The sequence below is a fragment of the Cynocephalus volans genome, chromosome 7 (genome assembly GCF_027409185.1).
Source record: "Cynocephalus volans isolate mCynVol1 chromosome 7, mCynVol1.pri, whole genome shotgun sequence".
Taxonomy (NCBI): Eukaryota; Metazoa; Chordata; class Mammalia; order Dermoptera; family Cynocephalidae; genus Cynocephalus; species Cynocephalus volans.
In genome coordinates, this window is record NC_084466.1 from 39,128,865 (window position 1) to 39,146,258 (window position 17,394).

Below are 17,394 nucleotides of genomic sequence, written 5' to 3' on the forward strand. Positions count from 1 at the left end.
CCCTCTTTGGCATCTTCTCCCCGGCTGCTCCCATTCACCAAGGCGAGCGGGCAGGCAGGTCGGAGCTGGGAAAGATGAGCTCTCCAATTCGAGACAGGAGGAAAGGCCAGAGACTACGAAGAACGTACCTACTGCAGTGTGTAAAAAGGAGGCCCCGATACCGACTACAGGGCGCTCCCGGGGGGCCAGGCCAGCTCCCACGACAGGCACAGACTCTTTAACTCCCCGCTTCCGCGCTGTCTTAGGCCAACCATGGCACGGGCCTCTTGTGCGACTGGCCAATCGCATCGCGCCGCTGTCCGCGAACCAGCCAATCGTACGGGGGCCGCGTAGTAAATTCGAATGGCAACTCCTGGCTCCAGGTTCCGCGCAGAGTAACGCGGCTCCAAATTCAAATCAACGCAGCCTCACGCTGGCGGCGAGCGCGCGGGGCGGGGCCTGGCCGGCGTGAGCGCGGACGCGCGGCGTGACTGCCCGGGAGAAAGGAAGGCGCTGCAGTTCCGGGTCAGGCCCTTCGCCCGCCTCCCTCGCCCTCCACTATGGCGAGTAGTAGCGGCGCCGGGGCGGCGAATCTGAACGCGGTGCGGGAGACCATGGACGGTGAGTGCTCGTTGCGCAACCTTTACCTTGCCTCCGCCTCCCAGAGCCAAGGGCCCCGAGCGGGGGTGACCGTGGGGAAGACTTTAGGTCCCCTTCCAGCCCCGAGCGGCATCCTTGAAGATCTTCTCAAGGCCCCCCTCAGGGCCGCCGGCCGGTGGCTTCGTCTCTTCGCTCCTGCGTACTTTGTCGCTTGCGCGGCGTCCCAGCCCCCACGTCCGCCCGATGCGCTTCCCGTCCCTCTCGCGTCGACCGAGTGCCGCGCCCCGACCGCGCGCCCCCCGCCCCCTGTCCTCCGGTGACGGCCCCGCGCGCGTCAGTGCGGAGCGTTTCGGAAGCCCCCAGCCTGCAGACGGGGGCCGTGTGTGTTTGGTCATCAATGTGTCCCTTGCCCCTGGCACTTAGCAAGCGCTTGCCAAATATCCGGCCGGTGAACAAGTCTCCATGAGAATCACCCCAGGCGTGTCTTGAAGCGGGTGACGCCAGTGTCTGGGTGCTGTGGGCATCGTTTGTTTTCGCGCCCCAAGGCACGTGGACGTAGAGCCAACACAAGCGTAGTAGGAGACGGAATAAGTGTCTTGGAATTATCCTGTCTTGATCCTCTGTTACACCCTCTGGCGGGACTGGACAAACTACTTAAACATCTTTGAGCCTGTTTCTTTTGTCCTGTAAAATAAAACCCTACCTCCCAGGGTTATTGTGAATATGTAAGACAGACAACCAAGTGAAGGCATATCAAAGGTGATCGATTATTTTTTGTGTTATAGGAGATGTCATCCCACTTTTGGAATCCTTCCTTTTGTCTTCATTTTAGTCACATCCTCCTATATGAGCGTTTGCTGGACGTTAAATATTACGGTTTGCAGTCTGCTTCAACATTTTGTGGGGGATACCCACACTCTGTAATTCTCACCAGTTAGTGTCAACTTTCCTGCTGTAAATCTATCTCCTTCCCTGTAGACTCCACTTCTTATGTAGCCCTTTTAAATGCGGGCTTCTGGCTTTTTCTGCACTGGCTGCTGTTTTCCTTTTCAAAGTATTGCTTATACTAATAGAGGCTTTGCTTCTAATTTTTTATTTATCCAGTATTTACTTTACTGTTTTTCTGATTATTTTACTCTTAACACCATAACCAGCCTATTTTTCCATCCTTGTTGTATCATAGCTGATTAGTTTTATTTTGTAAGTGTATTTATGTACAGAGGTTTATATGTGTATAGTGTTATCTTCTGTTTTTCCTTGGAAGTCACTTTTTTGAACAGGATGGGGAGTTTGAGGCCTTACTTCCAGCTAATTTTCTTATGTTAGCTGTGCTTAGGTTCCTTTTTTATATCCATAGGATCCCCACTTGAATAGAAAACTCACATTTTATCTCTGGTGTAGCTACTGATGTACAATTGAGAACTGATAGTTTGTGTTGGTTGTATTATCAAGACGTTTTCTGAGAGAACTCAGTGTAAAATGAAGATTATAAGGAGTGTAGGAACATGAGAAAGTGAGGACCAGAGATTTTTGTAAAACAAAAATTGGAGGAGAGAATGTGTGGGGTTTCATTGTATTTAGATTAATCCATGAGAGCCAACATTGAAGTTTTCAAAACTTTTTGAGTTCCATTTCTTCCCTTAGTGGCAGCATATGTCTGCCCTCCTTCAAAATCTAGTATATTTTCCTCATCCTCTTCCCCCCTTCCGTCAGTATTAGAGTCAACTAACAATGATTTAAACTGTTCAACTACCTTTTCAGCTGCTCGCCCCCTTTCCTGCAATGTACTTATTTTGCCTCTTTTGCTTTTCATTGTTTTTAAATTTTAGATACTCTCTTTTGATAGCTTCATACATTAGTTTTTATTTTCTTATATTCTAAAATTTTTCTTATGCCTCTAATATTTTTTTTTAACTTTTATTTTGTCGATATACATTGTGGTTGATTATTGTTGCTCCTTACCAAAACCTCCCTCTCCTCCCTCTCCTCCCTCTCCTCCCTCTCCTCCCTCTCCTCCCTCTCCTCCCTCCTCCCTCCTCCCTCTCCTCCCTCCTCCCTCTCCTCCCTCCTCCCCAACAATGTCCTTTCTGTTTGCTTGTCGTATCAACTTCAAGTAATTGTGGTTGTTATATCTTCTTCCCCACCCCCTCCGGTTTTTGTGTGTGTGTGTGTGTGTGTGTGTGTGTGTGTGTGTGTGTGTGTGTGTGTGTGTGTGTGTGTGTGTGTGTGTGTGTGTGTGTGTGTGTGTGTGTGTGTGTGTGTGTGTGTGAATTTATATATTAATTTTTAGCTCCCACCAATAAGTGAGAACATGTGGTATTTCTCTTTCTGTGCCTGACTCGTTTCACTTAATATAATTCTCTCAAGGTCCATCCATGTTGTTGCAAATGGCAGTATTTCATTCGTTTTTATAGCTGAGTAGTATTCCATTGTGTAGATGTACCACATTTTCCATAACCACTCATCTGATGATGGACATTTGGGCTGGTTCCAACTCTTGGCTATTGTAAAGAGTGCTGCGATGAACATTGGGGAACTGGTATACCTTCGACTTGATGATTTCCATTCCTCTGGGTATATTCCCAGCAGTGGGATAGCTGGGTCATATGGTAGATCTATCTGCAATTGTTTGAGGAACCTCCATACCATTTTCCATAGAGGCTGCACCATTTTGCAGTCCCACCAACAATGTATGAGAGTTCCTTTTTCTCTGCAACCTTGCCAGCATTTATCGTTCAGAGTCTTTTGGATTTTAGCCATCCTAACTGGGGTGAGATGGTATCTCAGTGTGGTTTTGATTTGCATTTCCCGGATGCTGAGAGATGTTGAGCATTTTTTCATATGTCTGTTGGCCATTTGTATATCTTCCTTAGAGAAATACCTGCTTAGCTCTTTTGCCCATTTTTTAATTGGGTTGCTTGTTTTTTTCTTGTAAAGTTGTTTGAGTTCCTTATATATTCTGGATATTAATCCTTTGTCAGATGTATATTTTGCATATATTTTCTCCCACTCTGTTGGTTGTCTTTTAACTCTGTTAGTTGTTTCTTTTGCTGTGCAGAAGCTTTTTAGTTTGATATAATCCCAGTTGTTTATTTTTCCTTTGGTTGCCCGTGCTTTTGGGGTCGTATTCATGAAGTCTGTGCCCAGTCCTATTTCCTGAAGTGTTTCTCCTATGTTTTCTTTAAGAAGTTTTATTGTTTCAGGGTGTATATTTAAATCCTTAATCCATTTTGAGTTGATTTTAGTATATGGTGAGAGGTATGGGTCTAGTTTCATTCTCCTGCATATGGATATCCAGTTATCCCAGCACCATTTGCTGAAGAGTTATGCCTCTAATTTTAATTTTACTACTAATAGTTAACGTTTTTGACCTGATTCCTTACCAGAGACTGCAGGGTAGTTGTACTTTATATATTAGGTAGTAGGCTTAAGAAATGCAATATAGAGAAAAGAGTTAAGAGAGACCACAGTGTATTGATTCCACATGAATAACACTGCAAAGCAGTGTTATCGAAACAAATGGATAGTCCATGCTACTACCATAAATCCAGTTGCTCTTTCAAGAAACAACCTGGGAGTTATTCTCGCTTTCTTCCCCCCACCCCCACTGTCACCTCCTATTCTTCATAAGCCCTTTCAATTCTTATCTCAGATTTAACCACTTAATCTCTCTTGTCCATGCCGCCCACCAGTCTTTCACCAAAATTGCAGTAACATAACTGGACTTCCTCACCACATGTGCCCTGCCTTTTTTCAAGATCCATTCCATATTCAGCCAAAATCTTCAAAATGCAAATTTGATCTTGTTACACTCTCATTTTTGTATCTTCCAATCGCTTCATTCACCTCCTTAATTACATTGCATTTACACTAGTCCTTCAGGTCTGTGAATTTACCAAGTTCTCTCCCATGTAGGAACAATTGCACAAGGTGTTTTCTTTGCTCTCACTCTACCCTTCCTCCTGCCTCTGCATTAATCTGGTCGATTTTTACTCACCCTTGAAGTTTAAGCTTAATAGTCATTTCTTCAGACAAGTCTTTGCTAAACACTGTGTCCTTCCAAGCTTGGTAAGATGCCCTTGTAGTTTGTTTCAGAATTATGCTATTCTTTTCCCTTATTTTATGTTTTAACTGTAATCAGTTATTTTAATATTTCTGTCTTCGCCTAGACTGCAGTGTCTATGAGGACTGGGACCATAACTGTCTCATTCACAACTATATTTCCAGCAGTAGCATAATAGGCACAAACATAATAGGCACATATAGATACAAATTGAACAGTAGGCACTAAGGAAATAGTTATTGATTACAGACAGTTTGTGAAAATAGAAAGTAAAGATCAGTGTCAATTTAAAAAGAGTGATTAAAGGAAGAAATACTAGAAGTGAGATGGACCCAAAAGGTAGCATGGGGGAAGGGAGGAGCAAAATCAGAGAAGGAAAGCATGAACAAAGGCATGAAGTCAGGAAAAAGCATAGCATTTATAGGTAGGGGTCTACCATGAAGAGAACAACTGGGGAGAGAGGAGAGAATCAACTGAAAATCTGTTAGAAGCAAGTTAAAGAAAATGAAGATTCAATAGGACAGATCAATCACTTGCTGAAACTTTCTGCTCCAAGCATATAAAAATGATAGGAAATAATAAGAAAATGTAATTATTGGCATGCCATGTTAAAAACAAGAAAGGGAAGTCTCCATTGATTAGAAAGAAAGAGGTTTCCTTCAAAAGAAAGGAGCAGATGGGAACCACAGCAGGGATTGGGAATAGAACCTTACAAAGCATGCTGCCCTGCCTGAGTGAAGCTGAGAGTCAGAAATGTGCCATCTGCCAGGGCCAGGGGTTGAGAAGTATCATCCATGTGTTGTCTAGGTCTGGAGCCAAGATGCTTCTTCTATAGGGCCTGATCTGGAGGGCTGAGGCCAGGGTAGTCTAAAACTGTGTCACCAATCCAGGACATCCAAAAGAAATCTATGGAAGATGAGTTTTCAGCCAAGAATCACAAATCATCTAAGGTAGATGAAAAACAAAAAACAGGTAACATGGAAAATGAGAGAGAGAAAGAAACAGCTAACCCTTTTATTGAGCACTACCATATGCCAAGCACCATCTTAAGTGTATCCTTTAATCCTCATACCAATCCTATACAATGAGTACTATTATTATCTCCATTTTATATGATGATGAAATAAAGGCCCACAGTAACTTACCTAGTAAGTAATAAAGCTAGAATGAACCCAGGTGGTTCTGGATTCTGGCTCTAGAGATCACACTCCTAACCACTCTCTCTTGCTGCTTGCTTATACTTCAAGAAATAGAGATAATAAAAGAACCATCTCAAAAATAGTTGAAACATAGTCTTAGATAAAGGCAAGAACAATAGCCACGAAATAAGTGGTTTATAATGCTTGTTTATATTCATATAAACAAGCATTTTTATGAAACAAGAACAAGTGATTGTCAGGGAACTTAGAAATCTTAAAATACATTTGTTGGAATAAATTCGGCAGATAACTTGAATAACAGGCTGGATACAGCTCAAGAGCAAAGTATTAGTATATTGAAATATCAAAACTGAAGACATGAAATGGGAAGGGCTGTCAGCCTCAGCCAAGATGGAGTAACAGGAACCAGGATTACCTTCTTACATGAAACAACCAACAAAACCCAGGTGAAACGTACAGAACAATGGTTTTCAGGACACTGGACATCAGGTATCAAAAGACAGTGATCCCTAAGAGATAGGAAACAAATGAAGTGATCCCTATGGTTGCCCCAGCTCATTGCTCTTAGAGTATGTCCAGGCCTCAGTGCATCGGGGGGGAACCAAGTGGACACCCTGAGGTGAGCAGAAGGACCATAAGAAACCAGGGAGACCAGGCAGGTAGAGTTTGCAGGACGGAGTGCCTGAGAGGAGAGAGCTGCACAGAGAGAATTCTTGTGATCTGTAGAAGAGTCCCCTTTGAGTGTTCAGCAGGGTATTGATTAGCATGTGTGTGAAAAAAGTACCAAGAAAGCTGGAGAAAGAATCATCCAAAAGGATTAGAGGGAACAGTACATCATGCTCACACAGGGCTGAGGACAGTGCCTGTATCTGTCAGCCAGAATGGAAAACTTCATAATTCACAAGACATTGGGTAGAGTACTTAGAAGAGTCTTGCCTTGGTAATGGGGAATAATTAGCCATACACTATCAGGGCTCTGGTTCTGTCTAACAAATCTGAAAAGACCAGAAAGGATCAAACTATTTCTAGATAATTGATCTCATTACAAAGCTCAAAAATATTTATAGAAATTAAAAAATATTCAGCACCCAACAAAGTAAAATTCATAACATCTGTCATCCAGAGATAACCAAGTTATTATACAAAGCAGGAAAATATGACCCAGGGTGAAGAGAAAAATTCACTCATTAAAATAGACCCCAAAATGACACAGATATTAGAGTTAGTAGACAAGGGCATTAGAACTGTATTCCATAAGTTTAAAAGTTTAATAGAGGCATGAAAGACATTTCTCTATTAAAAGACTCAAATTGAACTTTTAGAAATGAAAATGAATGATATGTATAGGTAGGAAGTGCCCATCTTATGAACATCATGAGTACTCTAAGAGTTTTCAGAAGGACTTAGACTTAAATAAATGGGTGACTAAATATTGTTAACTTCCCAAAATAGTACGTAGTTTTCATTCAATTCAAATTAGAATCCAAAGGCTGGCCAGGTAGCTCAGTTGGTTAGAGCACAGTGTTACAGCACCAAGGTCAGGGGTTCAGATAAGCCGTCAAAAGCAAACAAAAACAAATTAGAGTCCAAGTGGAACTTGTTTTTGGAATTGATGAAAAATTTTAAGTTCCTCCAGAGAATAAAAAGTCTTGTATAATGAAAGGTGACAAAGGAATCGTTAACCTACTACATGCAATATAAAGTTAGTAATTAAAATGTGGCTCTGATGCAAGATAGACGTACAACACATCTAGGTATATGGGAATTTGTTATGTGATAAAGCTGGCATTTCAATTGAGTGGTGAAAGGATAGATCATTTAATAAATTGTATTGGGGCAACTGGCTTATTTCTGGGAGGAAAAGTTAGATTCCGTCTTTCACCCAAATGATTACTCTGTCAAATTGTTACAAAAGGTTCTGAACACTCTTTTAAAGCCTTAAATATATATATTACTGACTAAACAGTTCTACTTCCAGAAATTTATTCTAATGAAATAAAATTTAGTATGTACATATACTTGTCACAATATTATTATTAGTTAATGGGGGAAACGAGAGCAATCTAACTCTTAAAATAGTAGAGTGGTGTTAAGTAATGTGTGGTCTTTCCATAAAATGGAATGTTATACAAGTAATTAAATTGCATTAAAAATAGGAAGGTGTTCGGGATAATCCTGATTATGGTGGATAAATATTAGATAGATATTACATGACTGGTAGAATATACACCAAGAGGTAAAAGGCAGTTATGGGAAGGGAGGTTGTAAGTTAATTTTTAAATTTCTAAAACTAAGTAAGGGCAAGACAATATTACATGATGATTTCCAAATCCTGGGGTGCTATCATGCTAATTCCTTAGTATTGTTTAGTGATATATGAATTAGGAGCTGGCCAGTTAGCCTAGTTGTTTAGGGCACAGCCTTATAATACCAAGGTCACAGGTTCACATCCCATACTTACCAACTATAAAAAAAAAAAGTACTATGTGCATATTTTAAAATGTTGCAAGCTTTTTTTTTTTTTAAGTTTTTTTTTATATATATATATCTTTTTTCAGTTCTGCTTGAGATTTCACGAATTTTGAATACTGGCTTAGATATGGAAACCCTGTCTATTTGTGTACGGCTTTGTGAACAAGGAATTAACCCAGAAGCTTTATCATCGGTTATTAAGGAGCTTCGCAAGGCTACTGAAGCACTAAAGGTTAGAGGTTCATATATTAGTTCATTCTGAATAAAGATGCTTTTGTTTAGAAAATGATTAATGATGACGTTATGTGAAAAATCCTAGTTAAAGAAAGTTAAACTAACTTCCAGCACCACCAGGAGAAATTTCGAAGACCAGGAGCTTAGTAGCATATGTTCAGACTACAAAAATTACTGCTATCACAGAGCATGTTATCGTTTCCCAGGAGTCTCTATTTTTAGGAATTTACTGTGTGGTGGGTGGAATTGTGCCCACCGCAAAAACCATATGTTCAGATTATAACCCCTGGTACTGATGAATATGACCTTATTTGGAAATATAGTTGACCCTTGAATGACACAGGATTGAACTACGCAGATCCACTTATATGCAGACTTTTTCAGTAAATACATTGGAAAATTTTTGGTTGAATGCATCACACACCTAACCAGTTAAGTAGCCTACTTAACGACAGGCTGTTAGTATTAAGTTGTACAGGGGAGTCAGAAGTTGTACGTGGATTGTTCAGGGGTCAACTGTAATGTCTTTGCTGATGTAATCAAATTAAGATGTGGTCATACTGGATTAGGGTAGATTTTAATCCAATGATTGGTATCCTTATAAGATAAAGGAAATTTGGACACGGATATACAAGAGACAATACCATGTGAAGATATAGATACAGGAGAATGCCGTGTAAAGATGGAGGCAGAGATTAGAGTGATGCATCTGTAAGCCAAGGGAAGCCAAGGATTGTTGGCAACCACCAGAAGCTAGAAAGAAGCAAGGAAGGATTCTCTTCTAGAACCTTCAGAGAGAGCATTGCCCAGTTGACACCTTAATTTTGGACTAGTGGCCTCCAGAACTGTGAAAAATAAATTTCTGTTGTCTAAAGTCACCCAGTTTGTGGTACTTTGTTATGGCAGCCCTAGAAATCTAATACAGGTTTTAGTACTAGGAAGTGGGGTGCTGCTGTAACAAATACTTAAAAATGAGGAAGTGTCTTAGGAATTAAGTAATGGATAAAATTGGAAAATTTTTAAGTGTTTGATAGGAAAAGCCTAGATGGCCTTGAAGAGACTGTTCGTAGAACCGAATATTAAAAGGCAATTCTGGCAAGGGCTCTCATAAGGAAGAGAGGAGAGCTGTAGAGCAAACTTTCATTGTTTCAAAAAATACATATGTCATCAGGACAGAATGTTTCTAGAAATACAAACGTTAAGAGCACTTCTGGTAAGGTCACAGACAGAAATGAGGAACACTTATTGGACACTAGGAGAAAGGTGATCCTTGTTATTAAGTGACAGAACTTGGCTGAATTATGTTCTGCCATGTTGGAAGGAAAATAGAACATGTAAGTGATGGATTTGGATATTTAGCTGAGGAAATTTCCAAGCAAAGGGTGGAAGTTGCAGCCTGATTACTTCCTTGTTACTTTTAATAAAATGTGAGAGAAAGGAGAATTGAGAAAGGAACTGCTAAGAGAAAAGGACAAGCACTTGATGATTTGGAAAGTTCTCAGTCTATCTGGATGGCATGCTCTGGAGACAGGGCCAAGACTGTGGCTGGACAGCCTTTCTGTGATGAAATTGTGTGTGTAGAACCAGTCAACCATCTCAGGATAAACACTGCCAGCTTGGATGGAGAGGGACAGGGTGAAATGAAGGAAGCTGTCAGACTACTGGTATTCTACCGGCAGCAAAGTGGCTGATAGAGCTGCTCAGCTTTGACTCCTAGAGTGGCTTAGAGACCAGGGGGCTGCTGCTGCCATTATGAGCCCAGAGGGCCACGTTTCAATTACTAAGACTGGGAACAGGAAAAGTATCCTGTGTTCCCTCTCTTGTTTGCATGCACTCTGATTTAAAATCTCCATTGATTTTATGTCCATGTTTACATAGCAGTAACTCACCATGAATACTCAGACTTCAAGTTAGTCCATCTTAAAACTTGTCCAACAACAAAGTACTTCTCTTTTTTTAAAATTTCTTATGAAAATTGAACTTCATAAAACATGTAACTTACCCATCTTTCCATTTATGTTATTTTCCATTATGTTCCAATGTTTTAGGGGTTTTGGGGGCTTTTGAAAACCTTTTGGTTATTAAATCCAACACAAAAAGGTAAACTAAACACATTTAAAGAGCAAAAATTATAAAGAGAATATTCATACAACTATCAGTGCCAGCACCCTAGAAGTCCCCTTGCGCCTTACTCCTCAGTCACTAACTCTCCCTTCTGTTCTCCCCTCCAGTAACTACTATTTCTAGTAGATTCTTTCTTTAAACTGTTTTACTAACTGCACATGGATCTCTAAACAGTGCAGTGTAACTGTGTAAAATTTTTGATTCTGTGTGTGCTCTTTTGTTTAACATTATGTCTGTGAGGTTCATTTATGTTGTGTGTAGCTGTAATGCATTCTTTTTCACTGTAATATCATGTCTCATTGTACAAATATACTACAGCTTATTTATCCTTTCTATTGTGAGTGGATGTTAGGTTATTCCACTGTGGGGCTTTCACAAATAATGCTGCTTTGAGAATTGTTGTCCATGTCTCTTGATGCATATACATTTAGTTCTGTTAGGTGTGTATCTAGAAGTAAAATTGCTGGGTCTTAGGTTATGTGTGTCTTCAACTTGAGTAGATAATGACAATGTCAAACTTTTAAAAAATAGTTGTATTGATTTTTATTCCCACCAGCAGTATGTGAGTTTCCCTTGTTCCATGCTTATTATTGTGAATCTTTTTAGTCATTCTAGAGTGTTGTATGTATGGGTTTCTCATTTGGTATTATTTGCATTTCTCTGAGTACCAATGAGGTTAGATGCATTTTTACATGTTTTTTGGCCATCCTCTTTTGTGAGGTATCTTTTCAAGTCACTTGCCCATTTTTCTGGGTGTCTTTTCTTTTTGATTGGTAGTCCTTTTTTAAATATTGTGGATATGAATTTTTATCAGGTGTACATGTAAGGTTTCTAATTTTTTTAAGAGTTATAAAAACTACTGAAAATTTCTATTTCTTTTTTAACTCACACCTATGGCTTTCGTACAGCAGAAAGAAAAATAACTGAATAGTATAATAAGAATAGCTGTTATTTATATGAGTACTTTCCTTGTTCTAGTCCCTATGCTCTAATAACACTTGCATTATTTCATCTGTAGTCACAGTAGTGATATGTGACTACTACTATGTATGTAACTACTACTACTATTAGTAGTTCACTGCTAAGTCAACTGAAGCTTATTGTGACTGACTAATTTGTCCCAAGAGATTACAGTTAAGTGGTTGAGCTGGGATTTAAACTTGGGCTGTCTGACTTAAGAGTTGTTTACTTAACTACTAAGTTTCCTTCTACAATAAAATCTAAAGAATACCTGAGCCAGCTATTTAGAAAGGGATGAAATGGTTATTGGAAGCGAAACTGTTCTTGGGTTGTAACATGGGAATATTTCCTGGCTTAATATTCTCATAACTGTAGATAAAAGAAAAAGAAGTATTATAGTCTTTCATCAATATGTTTCTGAAATTCTAGTATAAGAAGATTTGTTTAATACATATCTTTCACAGCTGCAAGAATTTTTGTTTTATTATGCTCGAGTTTGAAAGAGAATAGGCAGAATAGGGAGAGATTTTTGTAGTGTACTGCAGTTTGAGTGCTATAAAGGAACCAGAGTCAAACCTAACTGGAGTAGGTGACTGACACAAGCGTTTTGGCATAGTATTTTCTTAGGCAAAATGCAACCCCAGGTATGAGGATAGGAGGTTCAGAAATACCTATTTAAAATGGCTTTTTCGGCTTTGAGCATACTGGTTATTCCTCATCCGGTGGACCACAGTGAGATGTGAGAGGCAAAAATCAATAATTAAGATTTAACAAAATCAGAAAGTGTAGATCAGTCTCTGTCACACACAAACCCTCTTAAAATGCATTCTCTCATAATCTAAAACCTGTGTACCAGCATCTCATTAAAAGTAGGAGGGGAGGAGATCCTGAAAAGTCTCTAGCAAAGAACAAATGTGAACTAGAACTTTTTCTTGTTCTCTTTAAAATAATTTATGTAATCTGTGTATTTCTATTCTTTTTTTTTTTTCCCAAAAGGTAACCGGTAAGGGGATCTTAACCCTTGACTTGGTGTTGTCAGCACCTTGCTCTCCCAAGTGAGCTAACTGACCATCCCTAAGTAGGGATCTGTTTGAGTCCGTTTTGTGTTGCTATAACAGAATTACCTGAGACTGGGTAATTTATAAAGAAGAGAGGTTTGTTTGGCTTACGATTCTGGGACAGCTGCATCTGGCACGGGCCTCAGGCTACTTCTACTTATGGCAGAAAGTGGCAGGCAGCCAGCGGGTACAAGCAGATCACATGGCGACAGGAAGCAAGAGAGAGAGAGAGAGGAGGTGCCAGGGTCTTTTTAAGCAATGAGCTCTCATGGGAACTAATAGAGCAAGAACTCACTCATTAATCCCCCCTCCCCCAGGGAGAGCATTAATCCATTCATAAGGGATTTGCCCCCGTGACTCAATCAGTTTCCAACACTGCCACGTTGGAGATAAATTTCCACATGAGTTTTGGAGAGGACAGCACATCCAAACTCCATCAGGATCCGAACCCGTGGACTTCGTGTTATCAGCACCACACTCTCCCAAGTGAGCCACGGACCAGGCCGACCCTATAAAACTTTTAAATATTTAAGTCAGAAAATACAAAGAATGTAACAAAAAATTCACTCAGGATCACCCAAGAGATAACTAGTGATAATAACCATCACTCTAGGTGGTATCATGCCATTTTAAAAACAAAAGTCTTTACTTAATTTTACTTAATTAAAAAAGAAGAACTCTTGTCAATTTGCTTCTCTGTGGATGAAAGTCTGTTGTCTGAACTGCTTGCTGTTGGGACTGGGTGGAGAGCTGGTTGGTTCAGAGCTGCATGAGCCATGCCTGTCTTTCTTTTGACCACCCATTTACAGACTTCACAAACATTAGATTGTCCTTTTCATGTATAGTTACTGCTAATGAATTTTTTCTCATATTTTTTATTTCTTTGGTATTATAATTAGAGAGAAACTGTTCCTGCTACTTTCTACTATCTTTATCTAGATTTCCTAGTTTTTAGAATTTAATTGTATGATACTTATTGTCTCTATTTTTTGAATAAATGAAATGTAAATGAGGGGCATCCTGAAATGTTGCAAGAAACTGTTGGTCTGAAATACTCTTTTCTTTTGCTCTTTAGTTAACTATGTAGAAAATAGTACAACTTTTTGTTTATTATTTTGCCTTTTACTTGCATAGATTTATTGTTACTGTCTAAATCATATATAGTAAAAGTAGCTAGCTGTTTGTCTCCCCAATTAGAAAAGTTCCTTAAGAGCAACAGATATGCCCCCCTTATGTGTGTCTCCCACAGGATATATAGGACTGTTAATTCAGTGCATTTTATGAATGATTCCTTACCGGCATTGAATTTTTATATTATCTCCTTAGTGCTAGTATTTATGTGTAAGCAATCATCTACATATTGTGTTTTGAGAAATCTAGGCAAAATCTACTTTTCTGTATCTTCTATTTTAATGCCATGGTGCCTTGAATTATATACCATTATTGATGCATTACTATGGACTAAGCTTTGACCTTTCTTTTGCTGGCATGACACTCAAAGGAAATGCTCATTGGAGCATTTCGGATTTTCAGATTAGGGATGCTCAACCGTTAAGTATCTGAAAATATTCCAAAATTTGAAAAAATCCATTGAAACACTTCTAGTCTTAAACATTTCAAAGAAGGAATACTCAACCTTTACCTTAGGGTAAATCTCTCATGTGTCCCTCACCATGTAGGAGGGTCTAAAGCATGAAGATATTAGAGCTGTAGAATTTGGAGTTGAGAGAGAATTATTTGGAGTTGGAGTTGGTATAAGTATTTTCTACTGTTAGCCTAGCAATAAGGATTAAATAAATCCCATGAGCCCCCACCCATCCACTCAAGGGAAGGAGCTAACCTTTGCACAGAAGAGGAAAGTTTGGAAGAGAAGAGGACTACTAAGGTTAATTTTTCCCAGGGCTGATCCTTGCAAATTTTTGGAGACTTTAGTGGCAGTCTGGTAACTATATAGGTCTCTAGGATGCTACTGCTGACCTTTCAAATAAAGTTCTGCATTTGTATAATATGAATGCTACAGCATTGCTTGGCTTAGTTTAAGTGAAAATACTTGATTCATTGCATATTGGAGAACCTCTAAAATTAATATGAAATGGAATGGGACAAGACTAATTAAATCGCATTTGAACTGAGGTGTTTCAATTTTTAAAAAAATTTTAAAAATTGTATGTAATTCAAGTGTTTGAACTAGGTAATACTGAAAATGGGGCTGGAGAGATAACAGAGTGGCTAAAGGGTATGTGGCTAAAACTAATCTAATAACCTATAAGGATAGAACTAAGCAATAAATGTTTTAGAACAATAGAATTTTTTTTCAGACTAGGTTCTAATTCTCTTGAGTAGCAAACACAGAGGAGGGAAAGGCTAATTTAGAATAGATCTGTGAGCCAACTATGTAGAAAAACAAGGTTGGGTTCTTCTGGCTGCAAAGGAATTTCAGCCTTATTTCAGATTGCGTTATCTACAATTTTCCCAGTATTTTAAGGGATTTTCATGAAAGAGCTCTCAACTTAAACTAAAAGCAAGTTTTAATTAGGAAATAGAAATGTAAATGATTGAAAAGTCTAATATGTATTTCTAGAATTAAACTTACTTAAAATCATATCTTTTCATATTGGCATTAAGAAATTCCTTTTTTCAGATGTAATAGTAGGGTTTTTTAAAGTCTTTTTAGAAATACATGTTAAATCATTTATTGAGGAATGATAATGGTGTCTGGGTATTTTTTCAGAATCATCTGGGAAAGTTTAGTAGTTGAGTGCGGGAAAAAAAGGATTAGCCATGTTTTCATTATTCCTCTTTTGCTCTTATTCTATCTTGTAACATATAAGGTCTTTTTCATTCTTAATCTCCACTATAATAAAATATATGGAAACAGACAAACTAATGAAGACTCTGGGAACAAGTTCTGCTATAGGTTAATTTTTCAAGTAGCAGTGCTGTTAGTTAAGATGATATACGTATTTTCTACTGTTAGCCTAGGAATAAGTTCAAAAGGTAGTCCTGATGTACAGCAAAAATGAAAACCACTGCATTATCCTGATAAAAGTGGTTTGGTTATATGGGGGAATAGTTATTTATTAATGACAGTGCAGTATTGACAAACTTATCTTGACAGTGTCTCTTTTTCCTTGGTTTTATTATAATGAATCTTACTATCTTGTTCTAGGCTGCTGAAAATATGACAAGCTGACTTTCTGGAGAAATCCTGATGAGATATGTCAAGCTCTGCAAGAGGATTTGAAGATTGCATTATAGTCAAGAATGTACAATGAAAGTACTGCATGTGGCTGTGTAGAAAAATTTTCCTTTTTAAAGAATAACAAAACTATAGCTTTATAAATCAGTGGAAAGTGGCTTACAGAGAGAAATATCAGATGTGTTTACTTCACATCTCATTCACTTTTTTTTTTTTTAATGGCCCTAATGCTTTGGCACTGCTGTGTTCATATTTATATATTCCTTATTTATAGCTCTGATAGCTTTAATTTTCAAGCAGGCTGTCTGTCAGCTGTGCACATCTGCTGTGCCTGGTTTTGAAGTATAGTGGAACCCATCAGTAGTGATGTGCAGTAGTTATGACTTGTTGACATTTCCATTATAAACTTTAATTTTAAATTGTTTATGCATAATAACTGTAGATTTATGTTGTATTGGGCTGGTAGTTGATAGGATTTCAGCCACCATTTGTGAATTTTGATTTAGATTCGTTATGTATATCAGAATTTTGTTTTTTAAAATGAGAGCATGGAAAACATTTCTTGTAATCCGTTCTTTAAACGAGTATTTAGATTTTTAAACAGTTTGTTTGGAAGGTTAATAGTGTGAATCAGATAATTTTTGTATTGATTGAAAAATGAAACTTATAGAAACTTAGATTTAAAAATAATGAAAATGACATTGCTTAGCTTAGTATTATCTATAGTTTGAAACAGTTAAATCTAGTGAGAATATTAGTTAGTTTTTCTTTCTAAATTTCATATCCTTTAAATGAATTATTTAAAAAGTAATGTATAAAAATAAACAGCCATCATGCAAAATTTTTGACTTTTATTACATAAAAGTAATTTGAATGCTTACCTAGTAAATCTTGAGGGTCTGTTTAATAAATTGCTAAATAGGTGGTTTGTTTCAACAGATATTTAATATTTTCTGAAGAAATAAGTATTTCCAGTCATTAAACAAAAACTAAATAATCAAATCTTCTGTATCAGGAATTATATGTATGGCTAAAATCATTTGTGGGTCATCATTTTTACTCAAAGTTTTAACTCATCAAAGTGATGATTCAGAAATAGATTTTAGAAAATTTAGGATAGTATTGATTCTGTCCCTGAAACAGAATGTCAATGGAATTTTTTTTCAAGACTGATATAGATTTAATATGATTTTATGTATCGTTTCTTAAATTTTAGATTTTGTTAGATACAGTACCATTTAAATGATGGTACAAGCATTCACTCTTTAGTAGCATTTTTCATTTTCAGACAAGCTGAAGTGGTTTTTAAAAAACCTCGTAATATTTAAATAACAACCTTCTCTGCTGTTTTTGTTTGTTTTTTCAGTCTAGGCTTTTGACTTTTTTGACTAAAACATGGCATCTTTATCAAGTGCACTGGAAGGTCTATTATTGGCAGAACAAGTTTGGAGACAATAAACTTATGATAAGTCATTTGACTGCTAATAAGCACTGCAAATACTGTATGTTGTTATTTATAAAATCCTAAAAAGAACACTTTGTCAG

General features: G+C 38.1%; 1 protein-coding gene across 1 annotated transcript; it reads left to right on the top strand.

The window, feature by feature from the left end:
* The first annotated feature begins 488 nt into the window (after positions 1-488).
* Positions 489-16,479, top strand: MZT1 (mitotic spindle organizing protein 1). The gene is made up of 3 exons (XM_063103437.1): positions 489-600; positions 8,361-8,506; positions 15,820-16,479. Exons 1-3 carry the CDS (start codon positions 540-542, stop codon positions 15,841-15,843), a joined length of 231 nt encoding a protein of 76 aa, XP_062959507.1. The 5' UTR covers positions 489-539; the 3' UTR covers positions 15,844-16,479.
* The last annotated feature ends 915 nt before the right edge of the window (positions 16,480-17,394 follow it).